This window comes from Patella vulgata, chromosome 7 (genome assembly GCF_932274485.2).
Source record: "Patella vulgata chromosome 7, xgPatVulg1.2, whole genome shotgun sequence".
Taxonomy (NCBI): domain Eukaryota; kingdom Metazoa; phylum Mollusca; class Gastropoda; family Patellidae; genus Patella; species Patella vulgata.
In genome coordinates, this window is record NC_065885.2 from 34,793,852 (window position 1) to 34,815,440 (window position 21,589).

The 21,589-nt window shown below is 34.1% G+C and overlaps 1 protein-coding gene and 1 long non-coding RNA gene across 2 annotated transcripts; one reads left to right on the forward strand and one right to left on the reverse strand.

Moving 5' to 3' along the window:
• Nucleotides 1-349: 349 nt before the first annotated feature.
• Nucleotides 350-13,409, reverse strand: LOC126827489 (mitochondrial import inner membrane translocase subunit Tim17-A). Its single transcript, XM_050556881.2, has 7 exons — nt 13,347-13,409; nt 6,105-6,204; nt 5,465-5,528; nt 3,463-3,591; nt 3,098-3,133; nt 1,799-1,873; nt 350-1,476 (listed from the first exon to the last, which is right to left on the reverse strand). Exons 1-7 carry the CDS (start codon nt 13,370-13,372, stop codon nt 1,388-1,390), a joined length of 519 nt encoding a protein of 172 aa, XP_050412838.1. The 5' UTR covers nt 13,373-13,409; the 3' UTR covers nt 350-1,387.
• Nucleotides 13,410-13,659: 250 nt separating this feature from the next.
• Nucleotides 13,660-20,947, forward strand: LOC130013588 (uncharacterized). The gene is made up of 4 exons (XR_008788763.1): nt 13,660-13,844; nt 19,063-19,144; nt 20,069-20,130; nt 20,877-20,947. It is a non-coding gene; the product is annotated as an uncharacterized LOC130013588 (long non-coding RNA).
• Nucleotides 20,948-21,589: the final 642 nt, after the last annotated feature.

Sequence of the window (21,589 nt, forward strand, 5' to 3'; positions counted from 1 at the left end):
ACTGTCCAAACAAAAAACGATTTTTCTTTAATGTAGTAGAGACCAAAGATACTGACTCCAAATCGACCCACCCTAACAACACAATTAGACATTTACAGGTCCCAAAATTGTTTAAGCATTTGTTGCATCTCTAGAAAACACATTTATCCTTTTATAAAGTATCAACAAACCAAATTGCTCACATGTTGGCTCAACCCAATTATTGAGCTTAAAAAAAGGACCTACAAATCGTTTTAGATCAACCATACCAAGCATCTCTAATCAAAATTTTATTTGGAAGATTCTAAAGATTCTAACACGGACAAAATATCGTACATTAACAGGACATATTTATAACAACAAGCCCCTGTTTTACTTTTTATATAAAATTTATTCCTCATGTACATGTATCACATAATATTCTATCCAATTGCCATATATATTTATTAAAGTTGAAATTTAAATTAATTGACAAATTATCCCAACTCTTTTGTACTAGGATACTGAGGGCACATCTTTTCCACAAAAGACAGTAATATCTGTCAATGAATGTCCACCTCACATTTATATTGATACAGTAACTGCCAACAGTTATTTAATAGTTGTTACGGATAATCCTGGTGAATTATTCACCAATCGAAAGGGTGTACATAAAGCGAAGGAACCAAAACATCTGTGATGAAAAGATATTCAGATATGACATACACTGTGTATATAATGAAGTAATATGATTCAATGAACTGACAAACTTAATAGTTTTCTCTCACCTGCACCTAAGGCAGACAGTATCTAAACTTGCTAATATAGGCTTTACACCAGGGTGTGTTTCTATCTTTCCCTCGGGATGTTTGTATCTTTCCCACCCATCAAGAATGCAATTATTACCCTCAAGAAAACTATGCAAAGTACTGCTAGCCATGGTGGCTTTTAAATAGTTACACAAACAGTTCAACCACTAAAACAAGTAGGCCTATTGATAAACTAAACAATATATACATAAATATATTACGGTATTTCCTTTCTTATAAAACTAAACATTCATTAATATAACAGTTCTAGTTCAATAGTCCTTTTTTCGATTTTTTTACATTTTTATTAACACTGGCAGAGAAACCGTTTATCTGGATACACAAGATACCACTAAAATTGACTGAATCTGGTTATTAATTACTTATGGTTTTAAATTTTAACATTATCATCACAAATATCCTCTCTTTAAGATCTTTACTCAAGTAGAACACTAGTAGCTTCAAATGAACACTATTTTTGACAGTGTCATCCTGTAAGAAATATGTTCAGAGAACTTAGCATTTCACAGTCACAATCATGTCAATGTACTAGAGCTTATAACACTTGTTATGTTTATGTTCTTCAATAAATAATTTTCATAAACTATGATCACATTTCGTTATTGATATTGTTGAGAATTTCCAAATATACCTCCACCTTGAGATGGTGCTGAAGGGGCAGGAGGTTCTTCGAAAACCATTCTCTTTGCTGGAAATAAGCAATCAAAATTAGTTAAATATATACAAATCAGTACCAACAGCAGGGCTGAGAGTAGAGGAGAACTCTAGGTCATTTATGGTAGAGTTTAGAGGGAGTAATATTGATCAGATTTTAATTAAAATCAGAATGATCTAAAGATTATTTCACAATTTGGAAGAGGATTCATAAAATCATAATAAATCTGACAATATCTGATTACTTGGCATGCACATGTATGAACTACCATATGAAGTATCTCAGATTTTTTAGGATACATAAAACAAACCTATATGTACAAGCATGAAGACGCTATATCTTTGTATGAACCTACCTGGATCAAATTGTTCTGCTGCGTATTTGTTAAATAATATACCCATTCCTTCAATCATTGCCAATAACACACCACCTGCAAGTATATAAATATAATATTTATAAAATTGGCTACCTATATGTTTATACAGTCAAGCAAAACAAACATACACACAAATATAGCTGCAAGAAAATCGACTTGTATGCAGTTACTCATATTAATGCAGTAAATATGATTTGGACTATCTAATTACATGAAGCCAAGGGTGTATAGTTGTGAATAGCTTTGCTACATTATATACTTTGACATTTTGGTTTATCCACACTGTGTTTGTATAACGATATATTGTCAGTAGTGCTGGCACGATATATCGTTGAATCGATGTATCACGATTCACCGTCTCACGATACCTGTATCGAATCGCGGGATGCTGAATCGATTTTTCACGATTCTTTTTTGCGTTTTCTCAAATATATTATAAACTTTAAAAACTTTAAATTATACCCTAAACTTTATTTGAAACAATGACACTTCGCAAACGATGTCCAGTAGTCTTGACATGTGTGTTACTATAAATAGCGCACGACCGTAATTACCGTTAGTTTCGTAAGTTTAGATTTTAATCACATTTTAACGCCCTTTCGTTTTGTTTCTGAATTTTAAAGTTTCTTATAAGGCTTAGTTAATAAAACATACATATTTAAATACATAAAACGACATTTTACTCTAGAATTTTATAAATTTAGAACGTAAATATAATAGATAGCAGCTCTTGTAAAAATCAAAATGGCGGAATACACAGTCGCAAAACAAATCCTCCAGCGAAATATAAATCTAAAGTTTGGGAAAACTTTGGGTTTTTAAAAGGTGACACTACCTTAAACCCAAACATGTGGATGAACTAATTTTCCTTAAAAAAAATTACAGTTAAACAAAAAGACAATAACTTTATTTCTCTGTGGAGTGTTATTTTTTTTAATTCCATGTTAATCAGAGTTTACATTACTAAATAGTAATCAAGTTTATTTATTTCCTGGTTTTAGTGACTTCATTAAAAACACAATCACATATTTAATTTGTTGTTTTATTGATAAATCTATGACCTAGTTATGAATCGCGATACGTATCGTATCGTGGCACATGAATCGCAATACGTATCGTATCGTGACTGCAGTCGCAATACCCAGCACTAATTGTCAGTGACATTCAAAATCATAGCTTAATGCAAAATGTCTGTGTAGCTATCAAAGGGCTATTAAAAAAAATCATTAAAATATATTTCAAATAGAATATAAATCATATGGCAAATACAATTCTTACCTATCACAGCTGAAGCAACCATTGCCCCTGTTCCACCTGAAAATAATAAAGCAACCATTTTTACATTCCAGAGGATTAATTATTAAGATATTCTATTAGTTCGATTTCATTTAGGACCTTTGTTCCTTAACACAATATAGGAAAAACAACCTTGGGGGACCCCCCCCCACTCAATTGGTCCTTGAACTCTGGTAAGATACATGTAGTTCTATCTGATCAAACAGTTATTGATTACACACACGTACCATTGTACCTCTGGTAAAAGAGTTCTATCTCATCAATTAGTTACTGATACTTCTGATAAAACAATTACTGACAACTAACTCTTTTAAGTAATACAATACATGTAGTTATTGATTACTTACTTCTGACAGATAAAATAGCTCCTGTTAAGGCACCACTTGTGATTGAATTCCAGGGATCTTCCTTCTTTCTTACATACACTAATGAACAATCTATTGCTGAAAACAACCCTCCCCAAACAGCAAAATTCCCTACAAACAAAGAATTGTGTTATGAATTATTTTAAAATACATGTACCTTTACGGGTTTAATGTCTCTTCATCACAATAATTTGGTTTTAAAACATAATTCATGTGCAATGCCACTTTTTCGTCACATCCCAGTGACAACGCAAACATTTTATGTCCTACTCACAACTCCATACCAAAAGCAACTGTCGAAACTCAATATCATTTGGAAGACAGAACTGTCACCGCTCAACATAGCTTTGTCGCTTATGACCAGAAAAATAACGAGTACAACGTAGATATTTCCCTTTTATCACATGAACAGATTCGTATCCAGTTCACATAAAAGTTGATGTCTCGTAACTAGTTATTCTGATTTCTACTGCGCAAAAAAGGTCTCGTTTTTAATTCTTGGTCACTATGAGGCCTATATAATTTCAATATTTGACAATACATTATTACATCACGAGGACCAGAGCAGACGAAATAAAAAAGAGTAAAAAAGGTGGCATCTCACATGAAAAGACAAATCTGTGTTTAATGACTTTTCTGTTTAATTTATATTAATAATTACAGTTACCGTGCTAGGCCCAAGTACATGATGCAAGGAATACTGTCATAAGGATTATCTTTTATGGATTTCTTCTTCCAAGTGACTCTGGTGCCTATAACTGCACGCTTATCGATATTTTAAATATTTTACATCAATTATCGATCTTCAAAATGCTTTACTGACATTATCGGCAATATCGTCCTAGGGCATATGAGTAAGTAAGCATGTACGGTAAATAAAACAACAAAGATTTAAACAGATAGAGTTTAAACAAGCCAACAGTGAGGTTGATGTACCCCTCCGAAATCCCGAAATAAATAGATGACACATATTAATTAATTGCACGTTTATCTTTGTCAAAAGAATTGAGCAATCACACTAATTATAAACTATACACAAAGTTTCATCACTCTCTGATAAAATCAAAGTTAAAGAAATTTCTTAGCTTTAGTGGGAAATGTTAATCATTGAACTTAATCAAGACATTCACCTAATGAACATCAACATCAAGTTTAAACATTCTACCTTAAAGCGATAATTTCATATTTTCTAACGAAGTCAAAACATCAAGTTTAAACATTCTACCTCAATTAAAAGCAGAGTTGTTAATGTTATGTTCCAAAGTCTTGACCAAGCAAATTGCTTATCACTCCTTAGCCTAAACAGAAAATTCTCATCAAACTTAATCAAGGTAATGATATAATGAATCTATACTATGAGTTTCATAGCTTTCACTTAATTAAAAAACAAAGTTATCGGGCCCAAAAGCATCAACCAATCAAATTGCATATCTCTGCTTACCGTAGGCAGACAATGTTCATCATCGAACTCCATCAAGGCATTCACCTAATAAACGCCTACACCAAGTTTGAACAATCTACCTCAATTAGAAGGGAAGTTATTGTGTTTCAAAGTCTCGACTAGTCAAACTGCTTACCCACAGCAGAAAATATTCATTATCAAACTTAGTCAAGGTATTGATGTGATAAAACTATACACCAAGTTTCATCACTGTCACTTAATCAGAACTAAAGTTATCGTGTTTCAAAGCATCAACCAATCAAATTGCTTATCTCTGCTTAAACGAAGCAAAAAAGGCTCATCTTCAAACTCCATCAAGGCATTGACCTAATAAACACCTATACCAAGTTTGAACATTCTAGCTCAGTTAAAAGTAGAGTTATTGTGTCCCAAAAAGTGTGATGGACAGACAGGCGGATGGACGACCGACGAAACCATTTTAATAGTCGCATGCTTTCTTCGAAAAGCAGGGGACAAAAATAATTGTACTATAGAGATAAGAATTCTTTAAATAATAACTGTACTATAAGAATGATTACTTACCACCAGTAATTGGAGCCTTTTCTTTTAGACTTACAAAACTTCCAATTAATCTTCTGTAATTTCCCTGAATAAGTAAACCAACTGATATGTTTCTAGATATATACACAGAACATCAATAAAGTCTAACAACAGACACTTTAACTTATTATTTTGAAGTACATGTACATACACGTATCTCGTATTTCACAAAATAGTTTTGGTCAACAGGCCAAATCTTGTGATGATTGGATTATGGAAGTTTCTAACAGTTAATATAGCTACTTGTATTGTTGGAATGTATACTAGCTACTTGGGGCATCACGGCTTCTCACAAGTGTTTCGGAAGCTGTAAGTCTAAGGAGAATTAGTTTCAGGCGGTTTAAGAAGTAACGGTGGTAACCCAGACATTTACAACAATTGATTATTGATCTACAGTTGATCTATAAAAAGGTATACATGATTAACTTGACTGATGCAAGCACGTATCCGGACAGTGGTTAAATTTGAATCCTGCTGATTTGTCGGCAATGATCTGTCAGCCACAACCATGAATATACAGCCAACAAACAATTGCCAGGCTGTAATTTAAGGCTAAAATTTATGATTGTCAGTAATGGATAAAGATATATACTTCATGGACTGTGATGACTTTTATACTCACACTTGGTGCATTTCTGAAACCTTTTATACCATGAAATAATGAACCACCAATTGCTCCCATGGAGAATGCTCCACCACAATCATCAACAATACGCCAGGGACTAGAAGTATAAAAATGAAAAAAAAAAAAAAAAAGAATCCAGTTTAATTTAATAACAGTTAACCCACTTTGATCTAAACTGCATAAAATGTCTGTTCGTACCTAGCTCCAAGATTAGAGTCTTTACCCCTGTAATTTAAATTTGCACATAAAAGTGAATTTTTTTAACTTAGTTCTCATTCATTAATAATGGATAGTTTATGTATTGATGAAATCCATAAGATTTTAAGTTGATTTCAATGTTTACATGTATGTTGGATGTACGTGTAGTTTATTTTATTGGTATATTTTATTTCTGTACCATATTTTGTAAAGCACACAAGAGGACTTAGTCACGCCCTCTAAAAATGTACAATAGTAATAATTAACAGTGACCATGCTGCGATCCTTTTGGCTACAGTAGTCACTGATGAAATGACACACAAGATCATGTATATTCCCCATAAATGTATTTTGGGTACAGCCGAGTAGTGGTAGTACAGCGTCGTTGGAACAAAAGCCATCCTCAATCATATTGGCTAGCTACTCTGACAATCCCCAAAGTCATATGAATTTATTCCAGTCATTATGATGTACTACTATCTATATTTTAAACAAGCCAACAGTGAGGCTAATGTCCCCCGCCGAAACCCCAAAATAAATAGATGACACATATTAATTAATCACACATTTATTTTTTTTATAAAAATGTATCAAGCAATCAAACTGATTATCAACTACATGTATACACTAAGTTTCATCACTTTCTATCAGATAGAATCAAAGTTATCTTGTCCCAAAGCTTAGCTTTACCTTGAAATGTTAATCATTAAGCTCGGTCAAAACATTCACTAATGAAAATCTACATCAAGTTTAAACATTCTACCTCAATTAAAAGCAGAGTTGTTATGTTCCAAAGTCTTTACCAATTAAATTGTTTATCGCTCCTTAGCCTAAGCAGAAAATTCTCATTATTGAACTTCGTCAAGGTAACGATATGATGAATCTATACTCAAGAGTTTCATCGCTCTCGCTTCATTATAACCAAAGTTATTGTGCCCCAAAACATCACCAATCAGATTGCTTATCTCTGCTTACCATAAGCAGAAAATGTTTATCACTGAACTCCATCAAGGCATTGACCTAATGAACACCTACACCAAGTTTGAACATTCTACCTGAATCAGAATGAGAGTTATTGTGTCCCAAAGTCTCGACCAATCAAATTGCTTATCACTCTGCTTACCCTGAGCAGAAAATGCTCATTATCGAACTTAGTCAAGGTATTGATCATACTGCACGCAGCGACCCATCTACGTCATACTTCCCAGAATGTGACACTGCACTGATTATCCGCCATTTAAAACGATCATGTGATCATTTTGGGGCGGGACTTATCGATTCGACACCGCTTTGTTTAGACAACAAAGTAAAAATAACCCACGCACGTGTGTTTTATGTAAACACGGCATGTCGCCGACACTCGCGTAAAAGCGATATATAATATAATATGTGCTATAGGTAATATTGCAATAAACTCTTTACCATTGTAAACTGTCTTTAGAGTTTCAATCTGTTTATCTTTCAGAACAAGGTTAGATACTCCTAATTTTGTTTTCGCAAACAAAACCGCTTCTGTGAAATTATGTTTCATGGGCGCCGCCATATTGAATAATTAGAGGACTATTTTGTGATTCGGCTTTGATTAGTTTGACATCTTTCATACACACAGCGGCTAAATAAACACATTTAATTTCATTCAATATGACAATAGAAGAGAAAGAGAAATAAATACTTTTAAAATTTTCTAAAAGCATACTCAGTGTTTTCGACTAAAATCGTCGATGTAGGAATTTAAATGTCGGTTAATTAGCTTAGGGCCTATTCTCAGCCGGAGCTAGCTGTAGATAGGCAGCCTAAGTTTGGGATGGGTATTGATGTAATAAAACTATACAGAAAATTTCATCACTCTCACTTAATAAGAGCTAAAGTTATCATGTCCCAAAGCATCAACTGATCAAATTGGTTATCTCTGCTTAACCTATGCAGAAAATGCTCATCTTCAAACTCCATCAAGGCATTGACCTAATAAACACCTACACCAAGTTTGAACATTCTAGCTCAATTAGAAGGAGAGTTATTGTGTCCCAAAAAAGTGTGATGGACGGACAAACAGACGGACAAACTCATTTTAATAGTCCCCTGCTTTCTTCGAAAGGCGAGGGACAATAAATTAAAGTAGATATCTACATTGTACTGTCTGAACCGTCGTAAATTTATAACATTTCTTTTTGATTATGAACAAATTACTTAACAGAGCTAAATCGCAAATATCTGGGACCTAGAAATTCACTCAAATGGGTCGCAACACATAAAATAATATAATATGAATGTATATAAACTGATTTACATTCAATCATTTCTGTTTATACTCTAATTTCAAATCAGGTATGTTCGGCGAAATGTGTCATATATCTCAATCAAATGGCAATCTCTAGCGTCTGGTTATTCCAGTTTTCACTGACAGTATTTATTGAGCATGCTCTTCAGATAAGAATATGGTGTCACTGTTTGACACGACCTGTGGAATATGGCTAGCCTCATTCTTCGAGTCCCTTGTTACAAATGGTGCTGAAACTCACAGAAACACATTATGGTACACGATTTACGTACCAATGGTAAATTGTTTATTTTGTCTTAAATATCTGATATCAGAAGCCCATCTTTTCCCGGTAAGATCACAACATCAAAGTTGATTATTTTATTTTTTTTATTTTGAGGGTCAATAATCATTCTCTGCTTCGATATAATCATTATTTTATATTCAACCAAGAGGAAATTTCAAAACAATGGCTGAATGTTCGCTATATATATGCCCCAAACAACCATTTATCATTGGTTAGAGGCGTCTAACAGCGGAAAAATTTACACTTTACTATTGGCTAACAGCATACATGCACAAATCAAACAATCTTATTTGCATATTGCATACATTATAGTATTATGGCTGGATCAATAACCTCAATGTCCAACATGTATTACCTTTTATTAGGGTGCAACTGAGTGTGCCATTAAAATAATTATATACAATAAAAATAAGGAATATTTTCACGTTAACAAAAATATTTACTTGCCATTATATACAATAAAAATAAGGGATATTTTCACGTTAACAAAAATATTTACTTGCCACATCATGTTTCCAGCACCCAGAATCAAATTTAGTGATATATTTCTGCGGGCCAGAAACAAAATTCCCATTGGACAATTATTCGAGGATTGGTTTGCATAGGCTTTATTTGCAGTTTCGGGGTTCATTTTTTGACATACATGACGAGAGTGATTTTATCCTCTGCTGAGCAGAGCGATAAAAAGCTCTTCTATTTTGATGTTTACGCGAGCCGAGAAGAGCAAGAGCGACCATTCACGTCAAACGTGAAGCATTGTCAATTAGAAGGAGAGTTATTGTGTCCCAAAAAGTGTGACAGACGTACGAACAGACGAACCAATTTTAATACTTAATAGTCCCCTGCTTTCTTCAAAAGACGGGGGACAATTAATTATAATATAGAGAAGACAGGAAAGTTTTAGTTTAATTACAGGGTCTGTGCTTTGAAAATCTTAAATCCGTGCCTTTAAAAAAGGTGGGTATTCTTGTAAATGTGTGATCATGCAATGAGCAAGTGCGCAATGAACAATCAACAATAATTGTGCGCAATGAACAATCAACAATAATTGTGCGCAATGAACACATTGTGATCATCGATCACGTCATTTGGCTCTGTACCCAACCTCCGTATTTTTCTTCACTTTCTGTTTTTTGCCAAGTTTTGTTTTTTGCAATTTTTGCGTGAAAAATGTCTGAAAACAAAGCAGCTGATGAACCATGTGACGCATACCACCGAGCAAGGCACAAAAATTGACCGATTTCTCTGGTATGCAAGGGAAAAAGACATGTGCTGGGGATATTGAAGGTCCGACTGCATCATCGTCCCCGTCCCGTCATTTTTGAAAATAACTTTGTCCAATGGAAAATGAGCTCCATAACATTGGCCAGAAATATAGCCGCAAAACTGCATTCGTGCGATGTAGAAAGATTACAACAGATGCAGTCTTAATAGTGAAATTGATGCATATATATGAATACATGTACACGTGTAAACATGCCAGTTCTTGCAGATTTGGATGTTCCGCAGCCCGCAGGTTGTGCGCTAGCATGGTTGAATGCTTCTAGGTGGTAACAATATTGGATCAGGTGGAAGGACCGCCGCGAAAGACACTCAAGTAAAGCTACTAACAATAGGGGTTTCAGCCAGTGGCTGAAATATAGCCCACTCCAATCTACGATTCTTATTTACTATTTTTTGTAAATGTATTACTAGCAATTGCATTGTAATAGTTTAATATCGATCTCAATATCTGCAAAGATTCTGCCTTAAAAATTATTGAAATGTAAGCGAAATTACCGTTTATTTACAGAAGACGCTCACGGGGAAATACCGCTCTGACAGGGATTTTCCATTGCTACGGCTCACTTCATTGGTGAATCCGCACGTTAGTTTCCCAGGAGATTTTCATATAGAACCAATCAAACGATAGATAACATTTTTGTGATTATTATGGTGCGTGATACTTGAGATCCGACAATTACAGCCGTATAAAACGGGATTTATCTGTTTTACTGACTAAAATTTGCCAAATTTTGACTAAATATAGCCAACTTTTTTTGTGGTATCACCCATATTATAAATATTTGACATATTATCATTCAAATTTTTACGATTTTAATAAATCTTAGCTGACTATAACGTGCAGATTTCAGTTTAAAAATTGGTACTAGCGATTCTGAAAGCAAAATACCGCTTATGACGTCACTCAGATACGACTGAAAAGCATTTATTTTGGTGCCATGCCACGCATTGACTGGAATAGAGCATTTTGATTACATTTTTGACGTTGATCTCAGATTTTAAAGCTCCATAACTTTGGATCTAATTAGAATATTTTGATGAAATAAAATAAAAAAATGGGTAGCGTTTTATGTATATTTTCACAAAATATTTAAAAAAAATTTTTTCTGTCATATGAAACTTTGACCTGAAACCCATACTAAACAAGCATGGTTCAACGGTTGTTTCAAGGAAGCAAGCTGAAGCTACTGCTAGGCCTAATGAATGTGTAAACTCAATATCCAAATTTGTAAAAGATTCTTGTCTATTACTATTTGCAATAACATTACAAACTAGCTTGTTAATTAATGAAATCATTAGTGGGTGAAATGTCTCAACTGATTACACTAGGGACCGGGTATCATTCAGATTTGATGAAAAAAGGAAAGAAACAGCTTACCATTTATAATCTAATACACATATTCAGTTAACAGATTACCATGCAGAAAGTGTTAAATACCATCAAGATTATCAAAAACCGCCAAGTTTGTGCTACCGTTTAGTTCGGCATCGGTTGTCTAGTTAATGAAACTAAATGGTCATAAACTGGATGACCAATATCAAAACTAAACGAAATGGTAAACTAAATCTTGATGGTATTCAACACTTTCTGCATGGCAATCTATTAACTGAATATGTGTATAAGATTATAGGGCGCTATTGCACTTTGGTACCTCTACCAATTCAGAGGATATTACGGGGGACTAGCAATGACCACACACCAAATTTCAGCCGAATCGATCAATAACTTTTTAGTTTACCAACCTTTTAATTTCTAACGAGAGAGAACTTCATCCGTTTGACGCCATTTGCTTTGTTTACTATTTAGACTCGAATAACAAGACACTAAGACGGAAACCGACTCGAATAACAAGACACTAAGACGGAAACCGACACAGACACTGCACTAGCTGCCTAACACTGCAGTTCATAAAAATTAATATTGCGCGAAGCCACCATTTTCTATAAAATACTATTTGGTGTTGATCAGTGGATTGGCCTTTAGGTGTGAATATTACTGTGACCTTGATTTTGACCTTGAGTCCAAACTTCCCATCCATATTGGGGCCTTTGCGTTTATGCTTGCCGTGGCCTTATTTCTTACTGTATTATCAAAGTTAATGTTAGAGGTGAAAGCAGAGATGACGTCCTTCAGAAAAGATAATTGGGTCAAAGTCGTAGGTCAAGGTCATCTTACAGAAAACTAAACTCAAACTTTTCAAAGTCAGTTTTGGGACATTTGACCTTGACTTACAACCTTGACCCCGTAACCATTATCAAAGCCCATAATCTTGGCTTGAACCATCGACGTTTACCCTGGCCCTGTCGCACACTGCTCGGTCAGAAAACGGTCAAACGCAGAGGGCCCTTGTCCAAAAGGAAGTCAATGGGCGCGGTCAATGCGAAAGGTAGTGGTGATCTCCACTAGTCAACGCTAACCAACCGTGACCTTGACTTTGACCTTGACTCCAAACTACCCATCCATCTCAGGCCCTTTGCGTTTATGCTTGTCGTGGCCTTATTTCTTGCTGTATTATCAAAGTTAATGCTTGAGGTAAAAGCAGAGACAAGGTCCCTCAGAAAAGATAATTGGGTCAAAGTCGTAGGTCAAGGTCATGTTACAGAAAACTGAACTCAAACTTTTCTAAGTCAGTTTTGGGATATTTGACCTTGACCCCGTAACCATTTTCAAAGCCCAAAGCAAATGGCGTCAAACGGATGAAGTTCTCTCTCGTTAGAAATTAAAAGGTCGCTAAAATAAAAAATTATTGATCGATTCGGCTGAAATTTGGTGTGTGGTCTGGTCATTGCTTGTCCCCCTTAGGCTTAACATCCTCTGGAAATTTCAAGTGCCTACGACCACGGGAACTGGTAGAGGTAAGAAAGTGCAATAGCGCCGATTATAGATGGTAATCTCAGTTTCTTTCCTTTTTTCATCAAATCTGAATGATACCCGGCCCCTAGTGTTAAGTAGGACTTGGACTACCCTGTCCCTAGTAACCCTACATCTGATGGTTACGTCACTTCAAAATTAGTGAGCCGACTTTGACGGGTCCTTGAAAAGAATACGGCTTGTTCTGTCATATTATTAGCCGGGAAATTAACATATACATAACAGTTTGTCTAAGTATATACAATGTGAACATATTCTATAATGGTCATTGTTATCTATTTGTGAACATAAGTCTCATTTCCCCAAATGTATTATTCTTACCAAGGATCACGCGTATATTCCTCCATGCTTGATTACTTAACAGTATGCGCATATAGTTCTGCGCAATTACCAGTTGTAATATTCGAGAATTTAGAAATAGTAAAGGGAACGAAATAATATTTTGTTATTAAATTAACTGACAGACTCATATTTATGATTTCTTTTGTTTTAAATCGGTTTGATTAAATATATTTAATAATAAGGCTTTGCGTAGGTTATCTCAGATATCGATTCAGTTAGGATACGTAAATGTCTGCAGATTAGCGATTTGACCTTGATGAAACCTTGGTCCTTGACCTTTGGTGTACGGAAGTAGAATGTTTCGCGGGTAAAATTGATTATAAACGAAAGTTTGTTTACAAATACAAATTGTATTTATCGAATCTTTTAAATGTTGTTAATAAATTAATACTTATATCGAAGATGTTAGAAATGTCAAAATATGTTGAAGACATTTCTTCAAAGCCAACTGCAAAGGAACAAAATGCTGAATTACAGGTGAATAACTTCAATCAGTCAGTCCTCGCGGCTCAAATAAAATAATATTACTATTACTCAATTACTGTCTGAGTCTTGGTAAATTTTAAACGGATTTCTTCGATTATGAACAAACTACTTAACTTTGGTTATTATAAACTTACCTGTGTGTTTGTAATGAACTCCCGTTCGATAAAATCCATTGCACAATTAATTATCACAACGATGAAAACAAGTTCTCTCTTGAAAAATTGAAATATCACAAACTTTTCCCAGAGAAAAATACCAATATGGAAGATGGTTACGTCACTCTGCGGAAGATATCATTTCGTATTAGGGGTGGCAGCATAGGAAATTCAAGTACAATTACGACAAGAATCCATGACCACTCGGACCAAAGACCACTCGGTTCAAGACCAGTCGGACCAACTGATAGACCACTCAGCCCAAACAAATAGACTACTCGGACCATACAAAAAGACTATTCGTACCCAACAGAAAGACGACTCGAACCAATAATAAAGTGTTATTTTAATAAATTGATAATTGTGTTTATTTTAATATGACTACTCGAACCAATAATAAAGTGTTATTTGAATAAATTTCTAATTGTGTGTGTTTTAATATGACTACTCGAACTAATAATAACGTGTTGTTTGAATAAATTGATAATTGTATTCCAAATCGCAAAATATCGAGAACCACACTTGTAGTCACGTTTAAAAAGGGGCATATAAACGTCCGGTCTTCGTATTATTATGTGCTGTTTATATTAACGCATCAAGGGCGGATAACTTGAAAACGTGTCTCCCCCCCCCCTATATAGTAACCCAGGGGTTAGTGGGGTAGAACGGAATGAAACCACTGGGGATACCGCGAATGTGGAAAAAGTAAAATTAGGCTATCAGACAAGAACAGTATACCCGTATATGTAGAAACTGTCAAAAGTCTGGACATACCGAGTCTCATTGCAAGAGTAAATAAGAAAAATTAGATTGATATTTTTTTGGCACCATTATTAATTAATTTTAAAACTAATCGTTGATTTATTTTCCGTACACAAAATTGAACTAAACAACTCTAAATATAAGAATTCCGTATAAGAATTATTTGCTTCTTTGTATTGTGATATAATAATAAATAAATAGCATATTGTCTAGCCTTATAATATAATTTAATTGGTCCGACTGGTCTTGTTTTGGTCCCACTGGTCTTAGTCCGAGTAGTCTTTGGTCCGAGTGGTCTGGATACCTACGACAATTGACATTGAGTTTGAGCGTTCGCACACATAACTACCCGCATTCCTGTATTTAGTTACCGTCTTTTACATTCTAGTAAAATCTCTGCAAATTTTATAGCTTTACTTTTTGAAATATTTTGTTCTAATTATTTGATTAGCGACTCGGATGGGATTATTTACTTTTGAACACGCATGCCGCACAAACACAACTATACATTCGTTTTACGGGCTTTATCACACTTCGGTCAAAACTGTCGAATCGAGAATTAATGTTCCGCTTCTTACGGGGTCATACGGGCTTAGTAGCATTATATACCATTATATATGTTACTGAAGCGGTTATTATTCGATCGAAAGAATGCGTATAAAATTAAAAATACATTCAGAGAATTCGGTGGTAAGCTTCATGATCCTTGTTAAATTATTTATAACATAAAGAAGATAGGATATATATAGTTTATACATGACTTTATTTTTACGAGTATCCGTGCAATTGTGAAGAAGATTTGATAGACTGGCAATCAATGGTTTCCATATAAATCTCCTATGTAATTGCCTTCAATTGATATTTTTCGTCGCCCAAACCCATATCCGATCAAAATGATCGCGCTGTCAAACTATCTTTCAATGTTAACCAACCCCCGCAACAGGTATATTGGATTCGACCAATACGTCATGAAGACATTGTTGACATCGACTCTGTCGAAATTACAAGTAAATTTTCAAATTTTTCAAGAGAGAACTTGTTCTCATCGTTGTGATAATTAGTTGTGCAATGGATTTTATCGAACGGGAGTTCATTACAAACACACAGGTAAGTTTATAATAACCAAAGTTAAGTAGTTTGTTCATAATCGAAGAAATCCGTTTAAAATTTACGATGGTTCACACAGTAGTATTAGTATTAGGCGTACACAAACAAAGTTTGGTCGGTAGACCTACCTGAACCATCGTAAATTTTAAACAGATTTCTTCGATTATAAACAAACTACTTAAAGTTGCAATTGCAAATTTTCAAGTTACATTTTTAAAATGTATTAAAATAAAGCCTTAAAATAGATGGTATCCATAAACAGTCTTACCTTGTTAAAGAATAATCCTATTAATCCTATAATTCGCTATTGCCAGCTGAGAAATTGGCAAAAATATCATTTTTAACTTCAAATTCCAACGTTGGCAAATGGCTGCCCCATGGCCCATGTTGTCAATAGCAAAACAGGGGAGGTAATTGTGTTGTTATTTCCTGTGTCATAGATTTTTAAGGGTGGGAAATAATTCCCATGATATCAGAAGCCCAACTTTTCCCTGTAAGATCACAAGACCAATGTTGATTTGAATTGACAAATAATTCGTGTTTTCGATGCCGAAGATTTTTGATGATATTGAGTTAGAGACTAAGGTACTTTAACTTTGGTTATTATAAACTTACCTGTGTGTTTGAAATCAACTCCCGTTCAATAAAATCTATTACACAATTGAATATCCCAACGAATAAAAAAGTTCTCTCTTGAAAAATTGAAATCCCACAAACTTTTGACACAAATACCAATGAATATGGACATAGAAATATTTCTATAGATGAATATGGAAGCTGATTATGTTAACTCTTCGGGAGATATCATTTCGTATAAGGGGTGACAGCATAGGAAATCGAAACGGTTTTCGGTCATTTTACGACGATTCAAGTTTGGTTTAAGAATAAGCTATAAGTCTCGGCTCGGCATTGAGTTTGAGCATTCACACACATAACTGTCCGTATTCTTTTATTTTGTTACCGTCTTTTACATTCTACTAAATTCTAGTAAAATCTCTGCAAAATTTGTTTTAATTATTTGAAGCGGTTATTAATTATTTGATCGAAAGAATGCTATCGGAGACTTTGGAGGTGAGCTTCATGATCCTTGTTAAATTATTTATAACTATAACATAAAGAAGATAGGATATTTTTTTCCCCCGCCGTTAAGTGTGACGTTTTTAAAACGTTAACTACCCCCTATTGTGTAATTAATTTGACGAAGTGACAAAGAACTATGTACTATGTTCTAGGAATAGGTTGGGGGAAAATACCTCCAAGGTGTTATATTACGCCCTACACACAGTGAGTGGCAGTTGTCCAGGACTTAATATAACATCCTACACATGCTGCGATCATGGGAAATTCCCAAGGGATTCCCCCAAGTGACGAACTATGTTCTAAGAATAGGTTGGGTTAATGGGTTAAAATGTGTTCGTAATTGCCTTCAGTTCATATTTTTAGTTGCCCAAACTCAAACGATCGTAATGATCGCGGTTTGTTTTCATTGCAACACATGGTTGTCAAACTATCTGTCAAGATTAAACCATCCCCGCAACAGCTGCATTGGTTTCACCCAACACGTGACGAAAGCTAGTTGTCCTCCACTCAGTTGAAATTACAAGTAAATAGTCAAATTTGTCAAGAGAGAACTTTTTTATTCGTTGGGATATTCAGTTGTACAATAGATTTTATTGAACGGGAGTTCATCTTAAACACACAGGTAAGTTTATAATAACCAAAGTTAAGTAGCTTGTTCATAATCGAAGAAATCCATTTAAAATTTATGATGGTTCAGACAGTAGCTTAGTTCAGCTCTGAACGTAGGTCTCATTACACGCAGGGCGATTGTAATGAGACCTATGTTCATGGCTGAACTAGGCCTATCTAGAAATAGAAGTACAATTGAAGTAGAAAAAGAAACGCCCAACTAATGAACTATTAGTATTATCTCGATACATTGATGACATAACGTACACCTATCAATGATAATATTAATGGGACTTAAATGAAAATGAAATATAACCCCCTGAATAAGTGTGAATTGCAACACTAAATTATAGATTAGATTTTCTGATATAAAAGGCTCAATACCATTCTTGTTGTAACTGAATAATATGTCCCAATCTTTATTCTGGTCAACAAATTGTACCATTTTACAATATATTCCAATTAATTGATGATACAAATTTCATCTTAACACACCTAATTTAAAAAATTGGAGAAATTCAACTAAATGATTTGAAAAGCCTAACGTAAACCTTTTCAAATGTGACTTGGATTTAAAAATATTTTTGAACCCTTTGGACAAGTAAAATAGGATGTAAAAAGTAATGGATAATTTAAACAACAGGTAGGACACTTAAACATCTCATACTTAGAATAAGGCTTTTACATGTATTTATTTTCTGGAGCTTCTAGCCAGCAAGAGTGTTATTGTCCCTTTAAACGTAATTCCATGCTAAAATTAGTAAAATGTACACAAATTGAAGTTTGACAGGGCCTCAGTAATTTTCCTTCCCAGTCCAATAAACTAGATCCTAATGCTTTTCCTTGCCAGATCCTTCATCCTGCTCAACTAGCAATGGAAAACATCGATGGAAATTCTTGAGCTGAGGTACTTTCCATTAACTTCAAAAGTTATGGCATAAAATTTGAACTCTGGTGTTTCAAATGATTACAAAATGTGCCCACAAATATTTAAAACAGTTACATGTAATGTAACCACTGTGATGTTTACTCTACATGATGCAATATAGTTAATCAGAGCGACGGATAGCAAGGTCTAGCTTGTTGTTTTATAGTGTATCTAATTTAGAGATTTAGTCAGATTAGGTGCAATGGCAGATCAGTGAGTAGCTCAGTATATCGTTCAAGAACCAGGAGATCCTATGTTATAAAAAATTCTTGTCTACTTAATTATATACTGAATCTTGATAGAGAGTGAACTGGAGTTGAAAATTGACTCAACACAAGTTAGGTCATGTTGAGACTCAAGAGTAACTTTGTTTCATTATTCATTCGAGCACATGATGTCAGTGGAAAAAACTCTTGGGGTTGGCCGTCAATTCTACTCCTGCATGGGAATGAACACTTGAATTTGAAATTGAATTTAACAGATCACATCACCCCCTCCCCTATGAACTTTGATAGAGAAGAATGGTACAGATGTATTTGTATAAGATGTTTGTGCATATTTATTTCAGGTTTTAGATGATTTATTAAAATGTCCATCATGTTATGATTATATGAACACAGCTATGATTCTTCCAAATTGTCAACATAATTGTAAGTATCTAAATAAACTATAAAAATTTGTATACGCTATTAAATACTTGTACATACTGAACCAATATAATAAGTCTATAAATAATTAGGCATTGCCAATCAGTTTAAAAATTTTAGGGAAGATTATTATTGGTGGCACTGGCTTGGGTTTTTTTTTTGGGGGGGGTTAATATTTTGGAATGATCTGATTTTAACACAGAAATCTTCCTAGAAGATTTTCCGACATGGTTTCTTCTTGTCAGTGGTGCAGGACAGAGGGCCTGACAAGGACAGCTGTCTAGTCATTCGGATGGCACGAAAAACCGAGGTCCCATGTGTACAATCTCATGCATGTAAAAGATCCCTTTGCAGTTGGAATTCAATATAAGAGTAGGCCATAGTGCCGCTGCCCAGGCACAAATTTCCTCGTAGCACACTGTATGGCATATGTCGGTCTTCATTAGCCCAGTTGGAGCAGAACAGTGGGACATTAAACCCCATTTCATTTTATTTCAATTCCTAGAAGAATATTGTGATGATAGAAAGTGTGTTAGATTAAATTGTAGTGCAAATTCAAAACAAAAAAAAATAACCGAAACGAAACTATAGAATCTCTCAAGTAGTCATGTAATCTAGTAACTTGGTGCATGCATCTCCAATTTGATCATGTAATAAAACTGTAATTATTTCACTAACAAAGGGTTGTTTTAATATTTTGAAGGCAACTTCAATTGGAACAATCTCAATTATATTTAATTAAAATGCCATAAATTATAATCTGATCCGTATGTCTTGTAAATGCCCCCAATTATACAAAAGAATAAATATACAACAACCCTTCTCGACAGTTCGGACTATTAAGCTGCTGTGGGCATATGTTTTATTGTCTGGTAACCTATCTTTTGTAATATATTTATCTTGTTGTTTTGGGTTGTTTTTTTTCAGATTGTTCTTTGTGTATAAGAAAATATTTATGTTATAAAACACAATGTCCTACATGTTCAGCTGTAAGTACTATACAAAATTTCACAAATAGACAATGCAATAGTTAATTTATTTGTGGGAACACATTTTAAAGTTATTTAATATTTCGAAACCCATATGATTTATTCTTTTAAATAAATGAAATGAAATGGGGTTTAACGTCCTACTGTTCTGCTCCTATACTGGGCTAATGAAAATCGAAAATTCGATCGATTGTTCTATCTAGTAGATTAGTCTCAAATGTACTTTATGGGCTGTGATATAAAACATTTGAACCTACTTGTATTAGGATCTTGGGCAGTTTCTAATTTCACATAGGTTTAAATACCCAAATCAAGTGCCAAAATTTGAAGAGATATAAGCCAATTATATTGCCTGAAATTTTTAAATAAAAATATTGAGCAGTTACGTAATACACCTTTTCAATTTCATTAATCAGTTAGTTGTATTTGTGACTTGATAATTTCAACAATAATTACGATACTTTCCATTATAACTGCAGCAAGTATAAACAAACTGTTATGTATCGCAGTATTTTTGTATTTCTTCGAAAATGTATTACGGAGCTCTAGATATTTTTACAGGGCTTGGATAAAGGTTTCTTTAAGGGGCTTAACCAGGGTCAAATATGAGACTGCTCCTTTTAAAACAATAATGTAAGCTTACAGCTTTTTAAGATTTTGTGGGGCTTGACAGCAATATGCTTTTATCCAAATCCTCCTTCATTGGCAAGGAATTAAAAATCTTGTTTTTTGATTTTTCATTTCAGTCTGCTACTGGACCAGAACTACGAAATAATCGATTATTGGATAGTGTTATTGAACAATATAAAAAACTAAGGTATGTGGCTACTGATTCAAGAAAAACAAACACTTTGATCGGTAAATGAAACCTTTGTTACCGTTTCTTTACAAAATAGTCAGAATTGACTGACAGCTATGGTCTGTTACCTGTATCGTATATGTACATTCACTTATCTTTTTTTTCTAGACAACCATTCAAATATTTACTGAAAGAAAAAGGTTTAAATAGAAATGATCCTACAGCTAGTACAAGTAAGATTAATAAGCTCCAGTCACCTGTTATTACACAGTTATCTTCCCTTACAAATAATCATACCAATAAGCCACTAAATAAGGTAAAAACTGGAATCAATTGCTCAGTACTTATTTGCTAAAAATACATTGATATTGAACTTCAAGTATAAAAAACATGTGCATTATAGATATCTCTTTTGTTGTCCATAATCTAGAGGTTATTATATTCGAATTACAGAAAACTAAATTTATTGCTGAAAACAACAGAATCCTGTTCTGTTTCAAATCTAAATATCAGGGACCATACAATATAAAAACATTTATATTTTTATACGTCCGGACGTCCTTCCAAAATTTGTTTGTGGACACTCTACACATCACAAGTTTTATTATACGCCCACATTTTCATGTGGACGTATATTATCGTCGTCCCTGTCCATACTAC